General features: G+C 59.1%; 1 protein-coding gene across 2 annotated transcripts; it reads right to left on the reverse strand.

Moving 5' to 3' along the window:
- Nucleotides 1-951: 951 nt before the first annotated feature.
- RASA4B (RAS p21 protein activator 4B) lies at nucleotides 952-24,306 on the reverse strand. Of its 2 annotated transcripts, XM_081256462.1 has the most exons (21): nucleotides 24,198-24,306; nucleotides 18,533-18,589; nucleotides 17,141-17,254; nucleotides 16,586-16,647; nucleotides 15,335-15,464; nucleotides 13,359-13,440; nucleotides 12,642-12,773; nucleotides 12,329-12,420; nucleotides 10,904-11,021; nucleotides 10,502-10,652; nucleotides 10,121-10,185; nucleotides 9,693-9,805; nucleotides 9,250-9,442; nucleotides 8,884-9,021; nucleotides 8,148-8,292; nucleotides 7,779-7,948; nucleotides 5,984-6,121; nucleotides 4,637-4,772; nucleotides 2,713-2,833; nucleotides 1,302-1,366; nucleotides 952-1,199 (listed from the first exon to the last, which is right to left on the reverse strand). In XM_081256462.1, the coding sequence occupies exons 1-21, from the start codon at nucleotides 24,260-24,262 to the stop codon at nucleotides 1,078-1,080; spliced, it is 2,409 nt and encodes an 802-aa protein (XP_081112588.1). In that variant the 5' UTR covers nucleotides 24,263-24,306; the 3' UTR covers nucleotides 952-1,077. The 2 variants fall into 2 exon arrangements, with proteins under 2 accessions (XP_081112588.1, XP_081112589.1); XM_081256463.1 differs by lacking the exon at nucleotides 5,984-6,121.
- Between the last annotated feature and the right edge of the window lie 2 nt (nucleotides 24,307-24,308).

The raw sequence follows: 24,308 nt of genomic DNA on the forward strand, positions 1-24,308 counted from the left end.
ACTGTCCCAGGTCTGGGATTCACAGGTGAGGCTCTGAGCTTGGTTGAATGAGAGTTTTAAGAACATGCTGGAAGACCCTGTCCCTTCCCTGTTTTGTTAATTATGTTGAAAGTTACTGTGTACCTAGGGATGGATTCGGAGGAGAGCGGGGAGGTGATGACCAGAGGAAGCCTTGCTTGGGACAAGGGCGTTAGCATAAGGGCCACTGCCAGGGCCAGGCCATGTGGTTTGAGGTTCTGAACCTGCCCCCACTTGCAGTCTTCAGGACATTTGGAGGAAGGGCCTGTTTGGGGGCTGCAGGAGGGGCCAGCTGGTGAGACACATCAGACTCTGCAGCCTGTGGGAGACAGATGAGTGGGACCCAGGGGTGTGGCAGGGACAGCAAGTGGGAGGAGAAAGGAAGTCCCCAGGATGGGGGGGAAACAGAGAAGGGGCAGTGGGGACGCACAGAGACTGTGCTGGCAACCCCGTGCTTGGCCACCCCCACCAGCAGCTGACCCCCATCACGAGATCTCAGAGCCTCCACAGTCACAGTAGGTTTATTGTCGGCAACAGAGCATCGCGATGCTCTCCCAGGGAGCACAGCTGTGGCCATGAGGGGAGCAGGGGTGGTGGTGGCCGGGAGCAAAGGGGGTGCTGAGGTCCAGGCCTGGTCTCCTGGGCCCCATGTTCCCTCCTGCCTCTTTGGGTCCAAGAAGCATCAGTCCATCTGGGTGTGGACCACCCTAGGGGGGGTTTCTGGCTGGGTCCGCCCTGGGTAGGAGAGGAGGGACCCTGGGGAGTCTGGGCTAGTGGCAGCGATGGCTGTGGGGCTGGCGGGGAGCAGTCAGGCCTCACAGAGGAGCAGGAGCCCCCGAAGTCCCCTGGAGATGTCAGGTGGGTGACGACGGGCCAAAGCCATATCAGCTCTGGATTTCTGGAGCCCCTGGGCTCCTTGGGCCCCTGGCTCCCCCAGCTCACTCAGCCCAGGAGAGACCCAGGCCGTGCACCCCAGCGAGAGGGACTGAGGTGAAAAGCTGAGAGTGCACGGGCATCTCCCAGCACCTGGCGGGGCTCAGCGCGATGTGTGGGGCGGCCTCACGTCTGCATCTCCAGGACGCGGCTGGGCTCCAAGGGTGGGGAGGCAGCTGGGCTGGACCTGTGGGCCTCCTGGAGGTCCCGCAGTACCTGGAGGAGCTGGGCCAGTGGGTCCTCGGGGGCTGGAGGCAGACGCGGGATGAGGGCAGAGCAGGCAGGGTCGCACCTGTCTGGAAGGCCCCACCCACCATCCCTGGAAGGGGGCTCAGGTGGGAAGCACCTACCTCCTCCGGGGCCCGTGAGCACAGGGTCCGCCTCTGGGCCCGCACTCAGCTGTCGGTGCTTCTCCCTGTGGGTGAGGACAGGATGTGAGGGCTTCTGGTGCCCTCGCCCAGAAGGCTGGGTGACCCAGGGTGGGCCTCCTGAGCTGGAGGGGGCTCCTAGGGGTAGGGGGCTGTTTCAATGTACAGGAAGAAATGTAGACCCAGGTCCCGGCCCCTGGTCACCTCCCGCTTCCCCCTGTCCAGCCTCCTCCTCTGGTCCCCCCTCATCCTCCACCTCGGCAAAGGTGGATCAAAGGAAGGCACTTGGGAAACCAAGCTTGAACCGTGTCACTTCCGTTTCAGAGGGCCCTTGGGGAGATATTCAAGCGGGGCCTGAAAATCCCCTAGTGTTACCTGGTCATGGAATGAGTTTCATTCTTATGGGAACAGGAGACAGGGACATTTTAAGCACGGCTCCTACCCGGGGTTCACCAAAGGTCCCCGGGTCGCTCAGATACAATCCTGTGCGCTTACACGGAGGGATGGTGAGCAGCCTTGCGGACCCTGTGCTTGAAGCTCCTTATTTAGGAATTCTACTGGCTCAGCCCTTTGACCATCTCCCTGATCTATTTTGGATAAAATAGATCAAACTCCTCCTCCTCAGTTGCCTTCTAGGCCCTAGGGGGTCCGTCTGATCCCTTACCCCTCTGCTCATGTGCTTATTCCACTTTTACTGTAAGAGGATAAACCTGTGTTGTTTAAGCCACCAAGCGTATGATAATGTGCTACAGTAGCCACAGAAGATAAACCCTAGAAGAGTTGGTGAAGAAGCACGGAGGATGCCTGGCACCCCTCTAGGCCCCGGGGGCAGGGGTGTGGGAGAGAAAACTGCCCCCTTTTGAACAGACTCAGGGAAGCAGTGCTCTTAAGAAGCGATGGATTGCTTTAAAATATCCCCGTGCTGAACACCCCCCAACCAGAGATTGTGAGTCAGTGGGGTAGGGCCCAGGCATCCTGTTTTTAAAAAGCGTTCTGTGTTTTCTAAGCTGGAGCCAGGGCTGAGAACCACTGAATTAAGCGAGTTGGCTGAGGGCAATCCTGGTGCTCTGAGGGCACCAAGGGAGGGCTCGGCAGATGAGGGGGCTGGGTCAGCCGGGGCGCACGGAGCAGCTACAGCCTGACCCTGGGCTTCCATAGCCCTTGGGACCTTCATCCTAAGATGAGCCAGCCTCATGCTGCAGAGATCCAGGTGCCCTCCCAGGTGGGGCTGCCATAGGCAGGAAGGTGCAGAGCCGGATGACAAGGGAAGAGACCAGCCACTGCTGAGGGGCCCTGAGCCCAGATCCCGGCTCCAGCCCCCGCCTGGCACATCCCCTGGGGCTGCCCAGGCTCTGCTGCGTGGGACTCGCTGCCCCTGCACAGGCCTCCTCACCGCAGTGTGGCCTCTACACCCAGCAGGTGCCGGTAGATGAGCTGAGCCTCCAGGTCATGGTCGAGAGGGTCATTCCACTCCTGCAGGGTCACCCGGGACCGCGTCTTGTCGCAACCCAGATCTGGGGGCAGAGAGAGGACAGAGTTACAGGCAGGCACTGTGAGCACTTATGTCCAACTTCCTGGAATGCAGATGGGGAAACCGAGGCCTAGAGAGGGCAAGGGACGCACTCAGGGGGCCCCTAGGGTGGAGCTGGGCTGGGGGCACAGCCGGGAAGTCTGGCCCAGGGCCTGCCTGTGGCTCCCCACACTTCCAGGGGATAGCCCCTCATCTCTCTCGGGTTCAGCTCCTGAGCCGTGACTGCAGGACATGGGAGTTGTGCAGAATACAACTTAGGGAGCTGGACTACTTTCTGGAAGATTCCTGCCTGGAAGGAAGCAGGGAGCAGCCTGGAACTGTAAGATCCTGGTGAGGGGAGGCGGGGTTTTGTGCCTTGGCATGAGCCCGCCCTGCCACATGATGCTTTACAACCTTGGCAGAGACACCTGCATTTGCTAAGCCTCGGTTTCCTGCTCCACAAAATACGGCTGCCCAGCCCTGACTCGTAGCGCCCTGGGGAGCCCCACTGCACCAATGACAAGGGTTACTGTCACAAGGTTACAGCCAGAGGCTGCAGGTCAGGCCAACCAGCCAGGGACGCCCTCGTAACAAGCTGCCACTGCTCAACCTCAAATCCAGGGCTGGGCTACAGCAGGTGGGCCAGCTTCCGAGGGCCTGGAGCCCACCGGGCTCGAGGGTCGGCCTGGCCTGCAGGCCAGGGGCTCCAAGTGCTGAGTCTTCTCTGTGACTGGGGAGCGAGAATTTTGTAAAGCAAAGGGGACTTCCCTGGTGGCACAGTGGTTAAGAATCCGCCTGCCAATGCAGGGGACACAGGTTCAAGCCCTGGTCCAGGGAGATCCCACATGCCATGGGGCAACGAAGCCTGTGCGCCACAACTACTGAGACCGCATGCCACAACTACTGAAGCCCGCACACCTAGAGCCCATGCTCCACAACAAGAGGAGCCACCGCAGTGAGAAGCCCGAGCAACACAACGAAGAGCTCGCCGCAGCTAGAGAAAGCCTGCGTGCAGCAACGAAGACCCGACGCAGCCTAAAATAAATTTATTAAAAAAAAAAATTTTGTAAAGCAGGTAGGGATAAGGAAGGAAGATCTTGAGCATTCTAGAACTTTACTGTCCAAGAGGTAGCCACTAGCCACATGAGGCCATTCATATTAAAATTAATTGAAATTAAAATAAATTCAAAACTCAGTTCCTCGGCTGCACTGGCTACATCACAAGTGCTCAATAACCACACGTTCAGGGCTGGCACATGCGCAGTAGTGGACAGTATAGAGACACACCATTTCCATCATCACTGAAAGTTCTAGAAGCTTCTCTCTGCCATCCCTCCAGTGCCCAAGGCCCAGGGTGCCCCCAACTCACAGCTCCAGTATCGGGCTGCCAGTGTGGAAATATGCAAATTAGGGGTTTGTCTTCAGCCCTCATTAGCAAGGAGTTCCTAAAGTGTGTTCCTTGGAACACTGGTTCTGCAAGAAGCTCATTCACTGGGCCAGAAAAGTGGTCCCTGGCAAAGGAATTTGGGGAGTACTGGGCTAAATGGTGTCAGATATGGGATTCTAACTCGTTTTCAGGCCTCCTCCAGAGGCTCTGAGGTACCCACATGCATCACACACATCAAGTGGCATTTCCCAAACCACCTGGTTACGGGACCCTTTCTGCCCAGAGCACCTGTGGGGCCTGGTTGGCCTCAGGTGAGTGCCCACAGGTGCCCAGGTAGCTCCCCGCCAGGCCAGCGAGGCGGGGCTCCAGGGGCCTGTCGGGGACAGACGCAGTGCCATGGGGCCCTGGCCTTCATCCCACCTGTCTTGTCCCTCTGGTGGCAGCAGCTCCACTTGTCCCCACGGAAGACTCCAGGGTGGTAGGAGCCTAGCAGGCCGGTGTTGTTGATGCTGACCTTCCGCAGTGCAGATAGCCACTGGTTCAGCTCGTTCACACACTACAGGGGGCATGGGGGGCGGGCACTGATGAGAGGTCACCTCCTCCGGGAAGCTCTCCATCCTTGAAGCTGCCCTCTCTCTCAGGACTACACAGTCCCGGCTAGCCCACTCAGCAGCTTTGAGTGAACTAGGAAAGGCTGCCCTTTCTCCAGACGGATGCAGCCCGCACCCGGCACATGGCTTGGTGAGCAGAGCGTGGGCTCGATTCCAGCCACCACTGGCCCCCTTGGCCATGCCCTTGGGCAGTCCACAACCTGCCAAGTCTATGTGGTGGTGGTGGCTCTGCCGTCACCATTTTTTCCCTGTGGCTCTAGACTCTGACCCAACAGGGAGTCCTTAGAGGTGGGGCCCGTGGGATGGGTCTGTGACCTCCCACCCCTGCGCCCAGGACAGTCACTCCGGGGGACAAAGCACGCCCCCTCCCGCTTCACCTTCCTCCTGCTCAGTGTCCCCGCTCAAATGCTGCCTGTCAGAGGCCCTCCCTGAGCACCGCTCCTGCTGCACCCTCACGCTGTCCCCTCCCTGTCTCTCTCAGTCTCCACTGGTTCCCGTTTGACATTTTAAATATTTATTTATGGGTCTATCTTCTCCCCTGGGACGGAAGCTCCACGAGGGCAAGGCCGCTGTTTTGTCTGCCGCTGTAACCTCACCACTTAGAATAGTGCCTGGAACCCAGAAGGTGCTCAATATATATTTTTTAGATGAATGAATGAATGAATGAATGAATGAGTGAATGAATGGATTAATACGTGATTAATACGTGAACAGAGGAGAAAGGGACTTGAGAGTGTGCACCCAGAGCCACACACTCGCATAAGTGTGTGATTGTTATGTGTAGATACACACACACACACACACACACACACACAGAAACACACAAGCAGCAACTCAGATACTTGGAAATACAGTTTCCAAAAACATGCACAATGTAAAGCTTCAAGACATGGGGACACACCAGTTCACGCATCGGACCACACCCAGACCTATGTGTGGGTGCCAAAGCAAGGCCATGCAGAGACATGGGCACGGTCTCCCAGGCACCCAGACCCCAGGAGACACACACGCCGCACTCACATCAGATTTCACACCCCTGCTGTGCCTGATGCAACCGACAAGGGGGTGGGAGGCTCACTCGATCCTCATTCCAGCCCACCCAGGCATTCTCCCACAGTACCCCTATTTGCAGGTGCCCCCTCGGCATGGCCCACACCTTGCACTGCAGGTAGGCGGTCTGGGACCTGCCCGCGTCGTCCGTGTAGATGACCTGCATGACATGGGAGCTGCCGAAGCTCTTCTCCTCCACCTTTTCTGCTGCCCGGATGTGGGCAAGCTTGATGAGGGTGCTTTTCTGGGGGAGAGGGGGAACAGGGGAAAGGAGGCTCAGGGTCCTAGCCAGGGTCACTCCACTTCCTATCTCTGGGCCTCAGTCTCCCCTTCTGCAGCATCAGGGGTTGGTGTTGGGGATCCAGAGTGCCTACCCTTCCAGGAGCTTACTCTGAGAGTGACCTCAGCGAGGACAGAGCGCAGACAGATGTGCCTGGCCTCTGTGGGCTCCCAGCAGTCCTAGGAGGTCTGAGCTTTAGCAAAGTGCCAGGAAACCCAGCTTTCCAGGGCTGGAAAGCATGCCTGCTGTGGACCAGGCCCTGTGCCTTTGCAGTTATTTTCCCAACTCACCTTTGTTCTCCCAGGCCCTAAAAGTCACATCCCACCTCCCGGACCCTGCCCCACTCCTGCCGTCATCGAATTTGATGAGATACAAATGGGACAGACAGAAGCTCTGGACCTAAAACATCCATGACCCTGAGAGACTCCGAACCTGCTAAAGCTGAATCTACGCTGCCAGCGCCCAGATGCTGATCTCCTTGCTTCTGGAACTCACCAGGGCCCTTCAGCATCCGAATGACCAGTCCCCATGGCCCTCAGGCATCCAAGCTCACCACCCCTGCTGGCCTCAGAGACAAGCAGAGAGGGGCAGTGCCATCTCTTGGGAGGAGTGGGGAAACCTGGAGGGGAGCCCTGAGGACCCATGTGAGCCGTCTCTGGGTGGGGCTTCCCAAAGGATAGAAGGGACAGCCCAGAGGAGGATGTGCTGCACGTACTGGGGTGTCTGCTGGAGAAGAGGCAGAAAGGAGGCAGTGGTGCGGGCGGTGCTGCACAGGGAGATACACGGGGATGCCCAGAGGATGGCACAGCTCCGTGCCAAGGAGCGGAAAGGGGCCCAGAGCAGGGTGGATAGCCAGGCTTTGCCCAGGGAACCCGAGGGCCGGGCAGCTGCCCAGAGTGAAAGAAGCTGGAAAGTGGGAGGCCTGGGTTGAGGGGTCACCTGAGCTCCTTCACTCCCTCTGCCCCCACCCCAAACTGCACAGGGCTGGTTGGGCATCCCTGGAGACCATCCCCCAGATCCTGGCTGACTGGGGGTTAGGTTGGCCCTGCTAGGGGGTCAACAGGTCCATTCAGGAAATATGTGCTCAGCCCTTTTTGGGAGCAAAGTGCTCAGGAGAGGCCAGCCCAGGAGATATAGTGTCTTCAGTAATACCATTGGTCTAGATCCTGCTCTGTGCCAGGCTCTGGACCCTTAGAGAGCTCATCTCATCTAATCCTCAACAACCTGGTAAGTAGGGACCATTATCTCCAATTTACAGGCCAAGACACCAAGGCTAAGAGAGGCTGACACACTTCCCCTAGGTGCACAGGGCAGGAACCCAGGGCGCCTCTCAGCCCCTCTCTGCTTCCCTGAGCTCCCAGTGCCCCATCTTCCTCATGCACCTGACCTAGAAGCCAGGGCTAGACACTGCAGCCGCTGCCCACACCAGGATCCCCTGAACAGAGGACCTTCTTTCTCATGGGTCTTAAGTGACCTTGTGGCTGACACCAGGAGCCTGCATCTGCCTGGCTTTCTTCTCTGACCCCGGTGGACCGTGGGATGGGCTCCGAGGAAGCGATAGGTGCCTCCAGGGTGATATAACCCCTCAGAGCCCTACTTGCCCTCATTCTTCCTTACCCACCTTGGAGCTGGGTGTCTTGGCAAAGCTGAGGGCCTCCGTGGTGAGGGAGAAGTGGAGCTTCTTAAAGGAGGAGGACATGAGGGGGCCCTTGCCCTTGGTCCTGTGTATGAAGAGTGGCCCCTCCTTCACCAGCGGTGCCTGCAAGCTCAGGGCCCGAAGTAGGTCCAGCTCTGTAGGCCAGGGAGGGAAGGCGACAAGTGAGCCCCCTGGAGGGGAAGGAGGGGCGGACTGAGGGCGGGGCCAGGGGCGGAGCAAACTTCAACAGCAAGTTGTGGGTGGAGCTGCGAGAGGCACTGAAGGGGGCGAGGCCATGGGGCGGGGCAAACGTGATCGGCAGGTGAGGGCGGGGCCGCACCGGGAAGCGCTCACCATCTTTCTCCTGGATGTCTACCAATTTGGTGATGAAGTCCTTCAGCTGGGCCACACCCTGGCGCACCGTGGGCTGCAGCGGTTCCATCCAAGCCTCCTTAGCCCTGGAAGCTGGTGTGTCCATGTTGCCCACGTTCTGGACCGCCTGGGGGTTGACAGCAAGAAAGGCCAGGCTCTGCTGGGTCAGAGGCCGGGCCACTGCCGTTCCCCCCACCCCCACCCAGTCTGTACTACTCCCACTGTAAACATGGAGGTTGAGATGGCACAGGCTCTACTCACGGGCCTACTCTATCCCCACTGGGGGTCAGGGGTAAACGGATCACAGCTTGACACCTTTCGGGGACTTACAGTTGAGACCACTTGGGCCCAACCTAGTGACCTTCCTCTGCAGATTTAACAACAGATTCTGTTCCACTGGGTACCCTGGCCCCAACCTCGTGCCAAACACATAAGTGCAGCCTGGGAGTGAGTAGATCTGGGGGTTAGAAGACTCCAATTCACCCCTGACAGGCTGTGAGGCCTTGGGCGACCTCCTCCTGTGGACCTGTTCCCTTATCCATGAGACTGGGTGACCATGAGAAAGCTCTGTAAACTGTGAAGTGCAGTGCCACATGAGGGTACCGGTGGCCTGCCACAAGGCTTTTCTGGAGCCAGTGGGGAACACACGGCAGTCCAGGCAAGGACCCCTATTCAGTGGCCAGCTGGGCACCTCCCGCCAGCGTCCACAGCCCCGGACCTTGGCCAACAGAAGCAGGGTGCGGCTGGTGCGGGCGTCCGCGTGCCGCTCCCGCAGGTGGAAGAGCTTGGGCGCCATGATGGCAGGAGAGATGAAGCGCAGGCACAGGAAGCTGGTGACGGCGATGAAGGGCACGTTCTGGAGGGGTGAGCCAGCGTTGGGGGCTGGACTCCCCTAGGCCTGGGCTCTGACAGCCCCTTTCCCTTTGGCGCTGTCTCCACCTCTCCGCATCACCTTCCCACCCCCGGCCCCGGCCCCGCCCTCGGCTTCTAACCATCAGGCCCTTCCTACCACATCTTGGGGCTCCACCACTTCTTTTCCCCCCACTTTCTCCCCTCCGCCCAGCCCCACCGGCAGCGGGCGCACCTCGTCCTGGGCGCTGGGGAAGCGCTCGCGCACGCGCCGGAAGAGCTGGCGGAAGGTGGCGCGGACCACGGCGGGGCATGCGCGAACCGAGCGACTGAGCGAGCTCAACAGCGCCCCCAAGTGGGCGCGCAGCGTCTGCGCGCTCTGCTCCAGCACCTCAGCTTCGGTCTGCGGGCGGTGCAGCCCGGAGCACCTGAGTGAGCCCGGGGCAGACCCGCAGAAAGGTCGAGGTCAGCACTTGCACTCATGACTCGGACAGGGGTACCCGGAGACACAGGCGTAGAAAGAAGACATCAGCCAAGACAGGGACACAGAGACCACGCCCAGGTGGGCAGTGCAGACGAAAGGTAGACCAGGCAGAAAGAGCACTAAACACACACTTCAAGAAAGGGCCTGACCCCCCGCCCGCCCACCGCGCCTTCAGGGATCACCCCTGGCCTTACCCTACATCCTTGACCTCCACCTTGCTGGGGTCCAGCTCCACGTACTTCTTCTCCTCAAACACCCTGTCAATGATGGGGCCCAGGACGCCGTGCAGATACCGCATTCCAGCCACCTGGGGGCAACCGCGAGCCGCATTGGTCCCGTCTCCCACCTCCTGCTGCCCGCCATCTTCCTCGCAGCTGGCCTCCCAGCCACCTCGGGCATCTATCCACCTAGTATAGAGCCAGGCACACAGGGCAAGGCGGCTCAACAAACTGCAGCTACATGAATGAATGAATGAGTGAATGAGTGAATGAAATTCTTATCCTTAAAGGGCCCTGGACGGGAGACAGAAGAGTCAAGTTTAAGTTTCAACTCTGTCTCTTAGCCTCTCTGAACCTCAGTCTCCTCATCTATAAAACAAAGACAATATACTATGCAAACTCACCTTCAGAAAAGACTCCATGGACTTGGAGGCCAGAGAATTGCTCCGAAACAGGGTGTTGGCCTCACCTACGAGCAGAGGTTCCCATGGGTAGGGGGTTGGCAGAGGGACAAGGCTTTGGGGAGGAGGATGGAGGACCTTGGGGCTGGGGGCTCTGTGCTGGTTGCTCAGTAACGAGCCTCCTGGCCACCTCCCAACCCAGCACCCCACCTCTGCCTTTTGCTCTTTCCTTTGCCTCCTAATCTGACCCTTCTCCCTCCTTAATCGGACCCATCAGCCTCCTACAAGAGGACTTTGAGGTTTCTCTCCTCCCAGCATCCCTGGAGTCCTGGGCTCTCGTCCCCCACCATGCCCTCAGACGGGCCACTCCCTCCCAAGCCTCACTGGTGCGACCCAGCTCCAGCTGAAAAAGCAGGTCCAGGAAGTCTTTGGCCAGTCCCTGCCCCAGGAAGAGCTTGAGCAGGGTGGTGGCCACGTCCTGGCGGCATTCCGTGCTTGTCGTCTCCTCGATGAGTAGGATCAGCTGCCCTGGGCTCTGCGGGAGGCAGCAAGGAGAGGTGGGGCTGCAGGACGCACAGGGAAAGCCAAACCCTTCACTCTGAGGACCACAGAGGACCATGGGGAAGGGGGGGCACTTTCCCAAGGGACGGAGGGGCCCTGGGCACTGGCTGGTTCCTTACCATCCTGACAGCTCAGATCTCTGCTCTTCAGAGTGGGTTTAGAAGGACAGGGAGGACACACCTACTGTCCCTGGACCCTCCCACCTTCCCCCAGGGGCCCCCTCACCTGGGTGCCCAGCTTCACCTCACGGCAGAGCAGCTGCACCAGGGGCTGGTAGCAGCCGGAGGGCAGCACCATCTCGTCCCGCAGCCGCACCTCCAGCTGCAAGGAGCCCAGGTTGCCCCTGGAATGGGCAGCCTGTGACCTCTCCACCAGGGACCCAGGCTGCCCGGGGCCATGCCCCCTTCCCCACTGCCTCCGTTTTTCCTGCAGTCTCTCCACACGTGCCCTCCACCTTGGTTCCCTGCACTGCCTCCTCTCCCATTTTTTGCCCGGGCTGTTCTCTCTGTTTGGAAAGCCTTTCCTGCCTCCATCCTCAGAGGAGCTCTATCCGTCTTCAAGGCCTGGCTCCCCGCCACCTCTATACTCCTGTGGACTCCAGGCTTCACCCATGTGGACTCCCCAGCCTTGAGCCTGTCAACTCCCAGAGAATAGCTCCCGCATGTATATATTTTACACTGGAAGCAAATCAAATCCCCAAGCTTCAAAACAACCTGCCAGGGGAAACTGAGGCTCGAACAGGGTAAGCACCTTGCCACATTAGACCTAACTTCCAAGCTCCCTTGCTCTGACCCTTCTAGGGGAGGCCGATGACCAAGGCTTGACAGTCTCTACGGCCCCCTGCTGCCTGCAGCACAGCACGGCTAAGTGACACGTGGCTTCTAGAAGCCATCAAGTCCGCCGTGGCTGGTTCTGTGGAAATGCCTTGGAGCTGGACACAGGCGTGTGCCCAGCCCCTGCCCTGTTGAGGGTGGGGATGGAGGGGTCTGGGGCCTCCTGTGGAGAGACAGGGCTGAAGCATCCGAGGTGGGGGACACTGCTGGTCCGCCACTTCCGGGCTAAGTAGTGGGCAAAGAGGCCAGAGGGATTCCTTGATAGGGCTGCCAGATTTACCAAAATAAAAATACAAGACACTCAGATAAATTGAGTATTTTTAATATAAGTTTGTCTCAGATGGACATACACTAAAAAATTATTCAAGGTTTATCTGAAATTCAGTTTTACTGAATATCTTGTATTTTATCTGGTAATCTTTTTCCTGGAAAATTGGGAGGAGCTATGGCTCAGGGACACTGACTCAGAGCCTTGGGGACTTGAACACTGGTCTAAGGTCTGCAGAGAAACCCTTAAAGGGAAAGTATCTGAAGGCTTGTTCTAGAATCTGCCAGAAGACAGAACGCAGGAGACGTGTATTGCCTTGGAGCTCTGAGGACAGGGCTGAGTCCAGGACCGTGAGAAAGCGGGAAGAGGTGGGATCCGGCCAGATGGAGAAGGATGCTGGCCTGGTGGGCGAGGGCCACAAGAAACCTGGGGCGGCATCACCCACCCCTGACCAGCACACCTGTCTCCCTGCTGGCGCCAACGCTCTGCCTCCCAGGGCCCAGAGCCCACCAGCCCTGCCAACCCTGCCACCGAGCCACAGGCACTCACTCTTCCCGCCGACTCTTGGACTGGTCGGGCTGCAGCCGGAACCAGCCCTCCTCCTGCTGGGCCGCCCGGAGTCTCTGGACATTGAACACCACCTGGGGGTGGGTCAGAGGGCTTATGGGTCGGGGGGCATCCTGGGGCTGGGATCCTCAGGTCTCTTCCTTGCCAACTACTGTTCTTTTAAAAGGGGGTACCTTCCGAGGGTCCCTGAGCACCAGTGGCGGCTCTGGGGAGTCCCAGGCCTCCTGGGGATGGCCGGACAGGATGGCCGGGAGGGAGGCCGGGCGGGTGTGGCCTGAAGGGGCAGGGTGCTCACTTTGCCCAAGAAGTCATTGCGGCTGACAAGGTCCCAGTCCCAGGCCTCCACGCACAGCGCCTCCGCCGCCCCCTCTTCCAGCTCGAATTCAAACGTCTCGTTCCAGCGTGGGTAGCGTGACTTCTTCACTATCTGCCCAGAAAGGGGTCAGTGGGGGCGGGGCTGACGCCATGCGGCTCCCCAGGCCCAGCCAATGACAGACCCCACACACACCGCACCTTCCCCGCAGGGGCCCTGAGGCAGCTTCCTCTCCTCGGTCCAGGCAGAGGCCCCGAAATAGCAGAGGTAAAAACTTCCTGTCCAAACCCCTACTTGGTTCTCAAGTGGGGAAATTGAGGTCCGGAGTGGGTAAGGCACTTGTCCAAGGCCACACAGCAAAATGGTAGCAGGTTGCACTGAGAACCCAGGTCTCAACACCCTCCCCGCCAGGACTGAGCTCACCACCCTGGCTGTTCCCCAGAGGTGAGAAAAGTCGCATGGGCAGCTGTTGGACTTTGCAGATTAACCGCAGGTGGGCTGTCTCGGCCCATCTGGGCCAGGAGGGAAAGGCAGCTGAGGCCACAGGAGCTGGCACCAGAAGGGCTCAGACCCACTGTGCACTCTCGGAGAGGTGGCCCCACTTTTCTGAGCCTCCTCTGTAAGACTGCAGGCCCAATCTGACCTCCCAGGTGATGGTGAAAAACCCCTTGCCCCTTCCCGGTCCCCCAGCCTCCTCACCGAGGTCTCCTGCGTCCGGCCATTGTAGCGCACTCGGACAAAGGGGTCAGATGCACCATTCCGGTCCTTGGGGGCTAGGTCCCTGCGAGGGAGGACAGCATCCACTTGTCACCAAACATCCCCTGGGCTAACACCCCACCACTGTGGGGTAACCCCACGCCGGGCTGGAAAGGCCTGGGCTCGTCCTGGGCCTGGCCAGCTGGGTGGCTGTCAGCTTCCCAGCCATTCCCACCGCGGTCACCCCATGGACCCCTGGGGTGGGGGCGTCCTCCAAGGCTCCTTCTGACTCGGCCACTGCAGGTCGGCCGCTGCACCTCCTCTGGTGGGCGGGGCAGGCAAGGCAAGCTCAGCCGTGGGACAGCCCGGGCCAAGGGCGCCCCCCCTCCCCCTCCCCCTTTCCAGGGCAAGGGCCACCTCCCTGAGCCTCGGTTTCCGCATCAGTAAAATGGAGAAGATAATCCCTTGAATTGAGGTGATAGGCTTCTAGAAGGCCTGTCCCCGCAATATCCCCCCTACTTGAGGGAGGCCTTGGTGAGCAGCCCAGACCACCATCCTGCCCTCTCTCCACAGATGGTCCTTTACGAAGCCCAAGGCTGGCCGCGGTGCCCGCAGCTTAGAACCCTCTGGAAGAACCACAAAGCCCAGCCCTGTTCCCTTCCCTGGAAATATTATTTTCTGCTCTTTTCCGTCTTTTCCATTTTATGCCTCTCGTGACTGCTTTTCTTTCCTCCTCAGAACTGTCCAATAAAATTCCAGAGTTTGGCCTTGAGAATCTGCCCAAAAAGATGAGGAGGAAATGTTTTGTCTGTTTCTGCCACAAAGGCAGCTCCTTACAGGGATTGGAGCCAAGGAGCCTGGGGGACGAGTCCCCTCACACGTCAGACAGAGGGCTGACCGACCACTGCCCCCCACTCCCACCCAGGCACTTGCTAAGAGGAGGCCGGGCTGGCCCAGCCATCGTGTCCCCAACAGTCTAGGCAGCGTGTGTGCACGTGTGTGCGTGTGTGCGAGTGTGCGTGAGCGTGTGAGTATGCGGGTTACAGAGAGTCCGGCCCGGGCGAGGCTGAGGAAGGAGGAAGTGGGTGAGCAGAGGCGTGGATGGCCCTCGAGGATGACAGAGCGTGAGGGACGTGACTGTGATTCTGCCCAAGGCCAAGCCTTTCCCAGCTGGCTGTGCCTCTTCCACGTACCGGCCCCAGGACAGAAAATAAAGCCAGGGGAGCCACAGGCCTCATGTTCAGGAGGGAGGTCTTCCTCCCAGAGTGGCCAGCCACCCCGCGGCTCCTCCACAGGTACCGGCCCGCCAGAGTGTGCCTCCAAGGGACACAGGCAGAGGCTGGGGGCCACTGCCTGCTCCCACCCCAGAGCCAGGCAAGCAGCGGGCGGAGTTGAGCTGGAGCCAGACAGGAAGGTCTGGCTTCTCATGGAGTGTGTGTGACTCACACTCAGGCCCAGGTGGGAGTGGGGCCTGCAGCTAAAAATACCCTGCTAGGAGTGGGGGATTCCCTGTCTCAGGTGACAGGCCCATCTTCCCATCCAAGTCACTGTCGCTCCTGGAGAGAACCCCGCCCCTCCCATCTGGAGGTTTTCAGCAACTCCTTCCACCCCCCCACCCCACCGAGGACCCCCGCCCACCTCACAAGTTGGGCCAAGTTCATATTGAAGTTAAAGCCAGGGGAAGCCCAGTCTTGGCACTGGGGCTCTATGATCAGGGTTCAGGGTCTCCTGTCCCCCATCACCCCCACTGCTCTAGGATGCCTGAATTTCCGGCATTAGAACATCATCCCTTCCCCTAAGAGACACAGCCTCCTGAGCGGGGTCACCTGGGAAATGTCTTCCGGTCAGAGAAGCCGCCCCCGTGTGCCCAGGGAGGAGGCACGGGGTCAGGAGGTGGACTCGGGGGGAGAGGAGGCCCAGCACCCACAGTGGGTTTCTCTAGTTTTGTGAGGCCCACTGCCTAGTCTCCCAGGGCTCACCTGGCCTCCAGCACAGAGCAGCGCAGCCGGCAGACCTGGGTCCCCGGCACCACTTCTAGCCGCAGGTGGATCTCGCCCTGCACCTCCTCATCAGGGTCGACCTCCGTCAGATGGGCCCATCCACTGAAACCTGAGGGGCCGCGGCTCAGCCAGGGCCCTGGCCCTTCTCTCTCAGCCCCTCCAGGCACCACGGGCCCCTGCACAGTCCCCTCGGAAGCCTCTCAAGCTCCCGCGAGGCAGGGCTGCTGTCCCCAGTGACAGATGGGGAAACTGAGGTTCAGAAGCTGAACAACAGTGGTTAAAAGAGCCTGGGTCAAAGTCCAAGTCCTCACTCTTGGGCCACGCTGCATTTGGTGGCCCTGACCCTGACCCATCCTGGGACCGGCCTCTCTGCCTCAGTTTCCTCATCTCAAAACAGGGGGAGAGTGGCTCTCACCCAGGGGTGCTGGGAGGAAGGCCTAAGCCCAGACAGGTGTGCGACGAGGGAATGGCATCATTGGGGCCACAGGCAGGACAGGCCTCAGGCCTGGCAGGGGCCAAGAGGCTCCGTGAGTCAGCAGATGCCCCTGCCCCCAGGCCTGCCCCAGCCTCACAGACCGGAGCAGGTGTGTGCTGGGAAGGCCCCTTGAGAGTCACAGGGGCTCCGGCCAGCAGAGCCTGAAGCACCTCAGAGCTCCTGGTCTGAACCTTCATTGGCAGATGGGGACTCAGTCCAGAGGAGGCAGCCCCAGGTCACACGGTGAGGCTGGGGCAGGGCTGACCCGTCCAAACAACGTCAGCACGCCCAGAATCCTCCAAGGCGCTTTCCAGCCTAGCCCCGCTCCAGGCCAACCCCTCAGACTTAGGACACTAGGACCCAGGCTGAGGGGACCCCGTGGGGTACAGAGCCAGCCAGATTGGGAGGAGGGGTTCCCACACCTTGGCCACACATCATAAAGAGGCCCCTTCCTCTGCCTGCAGAGGCCTCAGGTCCCACCACTAGCAGCCCCTCTTTGCCCTGGCGGGGATGTGGTCCCAACTGAGGGCGGGGGCAGAATGGGGCACAGAGGCCGGGGTGCAGGAGTTGCAGAGGGCCACCGGCCCTTCTGGGGAGGGTAGAAATGGCTTTTCCTGAGCATGGGGGCCTGAAGGAGCCCAGAAGAAGGGTCTCAGAGTGGAGGATGGGCCGGGGACTGGGCAGACAAGTCGGGGGCCAGGGGAGGGGAGGCCAGGGGAGGAGAAGCAGGAGTGGGCTCCCCCCCGGGATCTTACCCTTAGGGTGAGTAGCCAGGGTGTCCCTGGTAAGGCAGACCTTCCCGATGACGTCGTCCCGGCTGGAGGGTGGAGAGGGAGACAGAGCTGGGCGGGGCTCGGTGCGGAGCCCAGGACCTCCCACGCAGGCCGGGGGCCCCTGTCGGGAGCAGGGAAACTAACACACCAGTCACTTACCGAGCCCACGGAGCCGGACCCGTGACCCTTCTGTAGGCCCTCTCATGGGCATGGGCTATGTTTCCACACGTGGACTGACACGCATGCCCACAAACATGCCACGCTCTTCTCTCCGGGGCCTGTTTCCTAGCTTGCAGCCCCGTGCACACACAGCCCAGTGCATGTGCACACGCGTGATGTGGTGAGAGCACAATGAATCCACACACACATACACAGACACCGCACATCCAAACCCTGCACCTTCCAGATCCCCCCGGGCTACCCCTCCCTCCAGGCTGTAAAGAGGATGCCGTGACTAGCAGTGCCAGCAGTGAAATGGGCCAGAGAGGGACAAGTGGTGGGGTCTGGGCCCCAGTTGAGGACTGGGGTTCCACCCACCTGAGGGCATCCTCGTCCATGACGTAGAAAGCCACCGAGTGGAAGGTGGGCAGCAGGTGTACCTGATACTCCTCTCCCCAGAAGGGGCACAGGGTCTTCCACACAGTGGCTGTCCTGCAAGAGAGGACCCTCAGCACTTGCCTGGGCCGCCCACAGGCCCCAGGCTGGGACAAGGCGGGGCTGTGTGGCTTGAGCCCACCTTTCCCCACATCTGCCTCCATTCCTGGGAAAAACTGCTCTGCTAGGTGATGATTCTCCCTGTCCCGGACCCACCATCCATCACCAATCATTCCCTCCTGACCTTCCTCTCTGCCCTGGGTGGGGCACAGGCTGCGTCTATCAGGTCATTTTCCATTTGGGGAAACATTTGGCAGGGAGATGGCCAAGTTGACTCTGGAGACAGAGAGTCCTCCTGGGGGCCCTGAGAGCCAAGGTCTGGGTCCTGACCCACAGAGGTCCTGTATGGGCAAAGCCTCACCCAGTTCTGTCCGAACCCCCCAGGACAGAACCTTCAACATATAGGGCTCAGCAGGGTATGTGGATGTGGGGAAGCTGAAACTCCCCAAGGACCCAGATGAAGGCTCAGGGGATCACCTTCATCCCAACCAGTTCTTGGACAGGCCACTTGAACCCTGGGGCCTTGGTTTCTCTGTCTGTCATTGAGACAATCAGAGCACGCATGTCTCCCCCCTCATGGTGTCCGTGCTCAGGAGAGAATCTGGAAAAAGGTGTTTGCAGTGAGAAGAACTGTGAGTCTGGCAGCCTTGGCTATCAATCAGCAGTGGACACCCAGATGGGCAGAAGAGCTGAGCGGCTTTGGCCGTGAACTTTGAGGCAAAGGCCTGGGTGAGAGAGGGGACCAAACAGCAAAGACCCTGCCAGAATCATGGAGCCCATGGAGAAAGGGATGCCCAGGGGAAGTGGCCCTTCTGGGCAAGTTAGTTCTTCTGTAAACAGGATGTGACGCTATTGTACGGAGCTCACTGGAAGTATTAAACAGGCTGGAAAAGGTTTCTCACAGGGCCTGGCAGAGACCACATTCCCTAAGTGACAGCTGTTGTAACTAGTCATCATCATCTGTCCCTTCTGCGGGTTGTAAAGAGCAACAGAGTCGGTGAGAGGCCCTTGGCTGAGCACCCAGCCCACGGGAGATAATCCCTCCATGGGCGTTAAGGTCAGTAATTAGTAAGACTAGTGGGTCTTTCTTACCTCCTAACAGGCTGTTAGGGCCTGATGGGCTCCAGGGAATCAGATGCTCCAAGCCCTCGCCACGTAAATCTCCACGCAAATCTCACACACAACACACACGCACACACCAGATGTGTGAGTTGGAACGGGCCGGGGGCAGCCCATCTCACTCACCCTCAGGTGGGGGCGGGGCGAGGGCAGTACCTTATGATGGGCTCGTTGTCCACCTTCACGATGCAGTAGGGGTCGCTGCTGCCCGTGCTGCAAGAGACAGGCGGGGAGGGGCTGACTGATGGGGCGGCCGGCCGTGGGCACCCCTCCTTCCTCCTCCAGGGGCTCCCAGTGACCTCAGGAAAAAGACGGTCAAGGCTGAGGCACCAGGTCCTGGGCTGGGACCCAAAGATTCCTCAGGCAGGAAAGTATACCTCCACCCTCCGTCTGGGAGGGGGCTGGTGAGGCAAAGGCAGGATCGTGCACCAAGGCTCCCCTGCCCGCTGCTTCTCCAGCTCGGGAAAGGGTGCTTCTCCTTCCTGCCGGCTCCCACAGCACCCCACCCCCGCCCCGGCCCAGCCAGGGAAGACAGAAACAACAGTTACAAAAGCCTACCCTCAACCAAGTCAGCCCCTCACTCTCTCCGCTCAGACTTGGTTCCTCCTGTGCCTCCCGCCTGGACTGCCTTCCCACTCCTCCCAAGACCCCTCCTCAGTCCCCTTCACTAAGAGCCCTCTCCTGTCCCAGAGGCCCGGAGTAAGGGCTCCCCTGCCATCCCACCGCCAGCCCCGTCCCAGCACTGCTAGTGATGTACTGTCATCAGCTGCCTCCCCTACCTGTCTATGAGCTACCTGAGAGTGGGGACCACTTCTGTGTTGACAGGGCTTGGCACAAGACGGGGTCCCGTGAGTGTTTGTTGGATGAATGAATGAATGAACGAATAAAACCATCAGCCTCAAGCTCCCAGCCATCTGGAAAAGAACGAATGGGCCAGGCAACCCAGGACAGCTTGGTTCCTCCTGTCTCTGTTGGTGGGGAATTGATTCCTGGGGTTGAGGGCAGCCCCAGCCAGGCCCAGGGCCACAACTGGGCAAGAAGCAGGGGCGGCCTGTCTTCAGAAGTGCCCTTCAGGCCTGGCGTCCATAAAAAGGAAGTGTATTTGCATGTTGGAGGTTGGGGAATTCCAAGCCCAGCTTCCCTTCTCAAAGTTTATAAGCAGCTCATGCAGCTCAATAACAAAAAAAAACAACCCAATCCAAAAATGGGCAGAAGACCTAAATAGACATTTCTCCAAAGAAGATATACAGACTGCCAACAAACACATGAAAGAATGCTCAACATCATTAATCATTAGAGAAACGCAAATCAAAACTACAACGAGATATCATCTCACACCAGTCAGAATGGCCATCATCAAAAAATCTAGAAACAATAAATGCTGGAGAGGGTGTGGAGAAAAGGGAACACTCTTGCACTGCTGGTGGGAATGTGAATTGGTACAGCCACTATGGAGAACAGTATGGAGGTTCCTTAAAAAACTACAAATAGAACTACCATATGACCCAGCAATCCCACTACTGGGCATATACCCTGAGAAAACCATAATTCAAAAAGAGTCATGTACCAAAATGTTCATTGCAGCTCTATTTACAGTAGTCCAGAGATGGAAACAACCTAAGTGTCTATCATCGAATGGACTTGAGGATATGGGGAGGGGGAAGGGTAAGCTGTGACAAAGCGAGAGAGAGGCATGGACATATATACACTACCAAACGTAAGGTAGATAGCTAGTGGGAAGCAGCCGCATAGCACAGGGAGATCAGCTTGGTGCTTTGTGACCGCCTGGAGGGGTGGGATAGGGAGGGTGGGAGGGTGGGAGACGCAAGAAATATGGGAACATATGTATATGTATAACTGATTCACTTTGTTATAAAGCAGAAACTAACACACCATTGTAAAGAAATCATACTCCAATAAAGATGTAAAAAATAAAATAAAATAAAATAAAGTAGTCAAACTCAAAAAAAAAAGGGATCTTCCGGCAGAGGAAGCTACTGGAGACAAACATCTCCAAAGGTTCTCCTGACACTGATGGGAAATGTCTCCTAAGACTTGGTCCCCCCCCTCCCCGTAGAGTGGGACCTGTAATGCCAGCTCACAGGGTAGGTTCCCTGGGTCCCTGGCATCATGTGAGGCCCAGCTTGTGGGAGGTGTTTAGTAAAGGTTAGCACTGCCCTAGATTCCTCCTCCTTCCGTCTGTAACCCTGTCCTCCATCATTCAAGAGCCCTGTCCTCCAGAGAGCCCCTTGGGAACATCCCAGCTTGCATCCCACCGCCTCAAAGCCAGGGGACTCCGGGCCTCAAGCAATCAGGGCCGTGGGAGCTGGGCTGGATGGCCGGGCCCAGGAGCTGCATGGGTAACTTGGAGCAAGGAGGGAGAGGTCAGGGTGGGCTGAGACCTCAGTGGCTGCCCCCCACCACAAGGCCTCCTCTGCCTCCTGGTCTGGGGCCTCCTGGCAGCCCCAGGGGTGAGGAATCTCTTGCTTTTCTCTGTAAGCCCAGCATTGCCCACTCTCAGCTCTACGAATGAATCCCTACTGAACAGTGAGGTTTAGGGCTCCTGTTGCAGGCAGGGTCACTGGGGTAGGCAAAGGCCTGCGGGCAGGAACAGACCTAGTGTGCAGGGCAGCCATGAGCTGGGTGGCTGGATCAGAGGGGTGGAAGGGGGCAGTGTCAAGAGTGGGCTGAGGCCAGATTTAAGGACCTGAGCCCAATTGTGGCCCCTGGTCAGCTGCTGGGACTTGGGCCTTCTGCCCTGATGAGGCCCTTGGGCTAGGCCCCTCTCCCACTTCTCTTTCTCCAAGCCACTCACTGCCGCTGCTGGCCCAGCCTGGCTCCTTGTGGGGCCTCTATATTTAGGGCCTTGGCAGTTTCCAGGCTGTGGAATGGGGAGGATCAGTGTAAACCCCGAAATAGTCCCGGGCCCGTCCCCAGGGCCACGGGGCGTGGGAGCCAGGGGGTCACTGGTCACCATAAGACTCAGCTCCTGTATGGCTGACCCAGGCACCCAAGGATGGGAGGAAGCATGACAGAAACAGGTGGGCTCTGGAAGCTGTTGGTGATAGGGTGCACAGCTGTGCTCTGTGCCCTTAAGCAGACTAAAAACCCATGAGTGGAAGTGGCCGGGAGGCAGGTGGTCACTGTGTGATGATACCCTTCCCCAGAACTGTCTCAGTCAAGATGGGTCACCATGGATGAAAGTGAACTCCCCATCCTCAGAAGCATGCAAGTCCCAGCTGGAAGGGATGCTGCTCGGGAGACAAGCTGGGGCTGATGAGGTCCAGTGGGGCAGGCTCACCACCCCCTGTGCCTCCAGCACTTGCGGAGGGTCTCCTGTGATCTCCAAACCCTTGCCATGCCTGAGACAAAGGCTCTGCGTGGCATTTGCGAGTCTTGGTCCCCACTGAGGCCCCCCGGCAAGCTTGCAACCTGGGTCCAGCTAGGTTGGCCTGTCAGCAGCAGACTGGGTTTGAATCCTGACTTCTCCCACTACTGGCTATGTGGCCTTGGAAAAGGACTTCCCCATCCTGAGCCTCAGTTTCCCCATCTACAAATGGAGCATACCTACTTTATAGGGTTAATAAGAGGATTAAATGGGAAGGTCCTGGACACACCTGAATCTCCCCTACTGTGGACCAGGCGTCCCTTAAGGGACCTGGCATGCCAAGACGAATGAGTCATGGTTCCTGCCCTTAGAGTCACGTGGTGCAGGCAGCCCAGGAAGAAGCAGTTGCCACCAAGGGCTTCGTCTTAACTCCAGCTGACCCGAAGTGCCGGAAGGCATGGGAAAGGGGCAAGGAACACTGCCCAAGGGCACCAGGGAAAGTCCTGAAGAGGAGTAGGAGTTTGGAAGAGGTCCTAAAGGGTGAATAGGAGTTTTCCGGTGAACCCTGAAGGGGAGTCCTTGAAGGCAGAAGACTCACACATGTGCAAAAGCAGGGCTGTGAAGGCCAGTAGCCCAAATGTGAGGGGCTGAGGTGGCGGAGGTTCACAGCTGGATTTAAGAGATGGTTGACGGGTCAGACCTGCGCACACCAGCCTCCATGCGGAAGGCAGAGGAAAGGAGGTAGGGGGAGGTGGGGAGGCAGGAGGGCAGGGCAAGGAAAGAGATTCTGGAGGCAGAACCCTCAGAACTTGGTGGCCCCTCCCCTGGGGATGGAGGCACCTGGTGGGGTCCCTCAGCTGTGCAGAGGCAGGGCTGGAACGGGGCACTATGGCTCCCAGGTAGGCAGAGTCCACAGTTTCACCGCCCTAGGCTGGTGAAAGCCTAGAGTCAGGCACTAGGGCCAGCGCTGCAGGGATGGGGAGGGAGGCAACAGATGGAGGGGCTGCTCCTCCCAGGCACCACCAGCCAGAGGAGGCCAAGCTGACCTAGATACCAGTGCCCGCGTGGGGGGCGCTTAGAGGCTGGGCCTGGAGGCCGAGACCCTTCTCAGAGCTCATCTGCCTTCCCACCTGAGAGACCACATTCCCAGCTCCCGCCCCAACACCCCCCCCACGCAGCGAAACCCACTTTGAGACAGCCCGCCCAGCACCCTCCCTCACCCATTGCCATGGCAACTGCTGAGCCTGGCCTCCTCAGGCCCAGGGGGCCTTGAACTGGAACTGCTCATGGCGCTGAAGGTGCTGGGAAACTCACAGGGGCCACTGTGCGCGTGAGGGAGATGCCCTTGCCCCGTCCTCCTGCACCCCACTCCCCAGTCCACCACCTCTCTGCATCCGGGAGCCCTCTGAGGAGCCCGGGGGTGGGGAGGCTGCCAGACTTTGGACCGTATGCTGCCTCCGGGCACCCCCGCCCCCGCCCCCTCCTCTAGGCAGCCAGGCCCCTCAAGCTTTGTACTCTCCACTGCTCTTATCTGAGAGGGATTCCCACCTCCAGTTTACAGCAGGGAAACTGAGGCTTTGGGGACAGTGAGCTGCCTAAGGCTCATGCAAGGGAGCCAGTGATAGGATCGGACTGCTCAGCTCTGGCACCTATTTAGGAGGGTGGGACGGGGGCTTCGGAAACCTCCTCAAATCTGGCCAGGGGCCAGGGAAGGTCCTAGGTGTCAGTGCTTGTTAGGAGCCCTAGACTCAAGACCTTGCTCCGCCACTTGGAGCCAGCATTTCACGTCTCTGAGCCTCGGTTTCCACATCTGTAAAATGGAATGGTGAGAACGACCTTGCTGGGTGGTTTTGAGGATTAAAGGCAATGGCTCAGGTAAAGCCGAGGGTACAAGAGCAGCTGCTACCCAGCCACCCCATCCTGCACCGGTCCCAGCCTCCTGACCTAAGGTCCACTCTTCAGGCCAACCCCTCCCTTCCCAAATGCACAGCAGGAAGCCCCAGGACAGCCCCTGGGCCCCATGGTGTTTCCCGTGCACTCCCAGGTACTAAGGGTTCCAGAACTACTGAGGAAGACCCCTCGTTTCTAGGGGGGCACCCCACACCCTCCAGCCACACCCCGCTCCCCCCACCCGCCGCCGGCAGTGCATGGAGACAACTCCTTTTCGATGTCTCCCCCACGCCCAGCTCCTGTCCTATCAAAGCCCCTTCCCCTCTTGAGCGGCCGTTCTCTCCCTCCCTATTCACTAAGGCCCCTTACAGATCCCCGCCCCTCCCCAGACCCCGGCCCCTCCCTGTCACTCCCTGTCCGGTGCTCGCAGCAAATCTCACTGTCCCCATTTCCCTGCCAGTCTCCCACTGCAGCCACACTCGCCACACCCTCACCACTGCTCTACTTGTGAGCGGGCCGTGTGGACCCCAGAAAGGTCAGGCAGGCATAAGGGGCGGCGCCCCTCCCCGGAAAGTTGGGGTTCCCTCCTCCGGCCGTGCTCACATGTCCTTGGCGGGCAGGTTCTTCCCCTCCACGATGCGGATGAACAGCGAGCTGCGCTTGGCCATCGTGGGTCCGCGACGCGGAGTCCTGGCACCAGGGGAGCCGGACGCC

The sequence above is a fragment of the Mesoplodon bidens genome, assembly GCF_964165515.1.
Source record: "Mesoplodon bidens genome assembly, chromosome: 15".
Lineage (NCBI taxonomy): Eukaryota > Metazoa > Chordata > Mammalia > Artiodactyla > Ziphiidae > Mesoplodon > Mesoplodon bidens.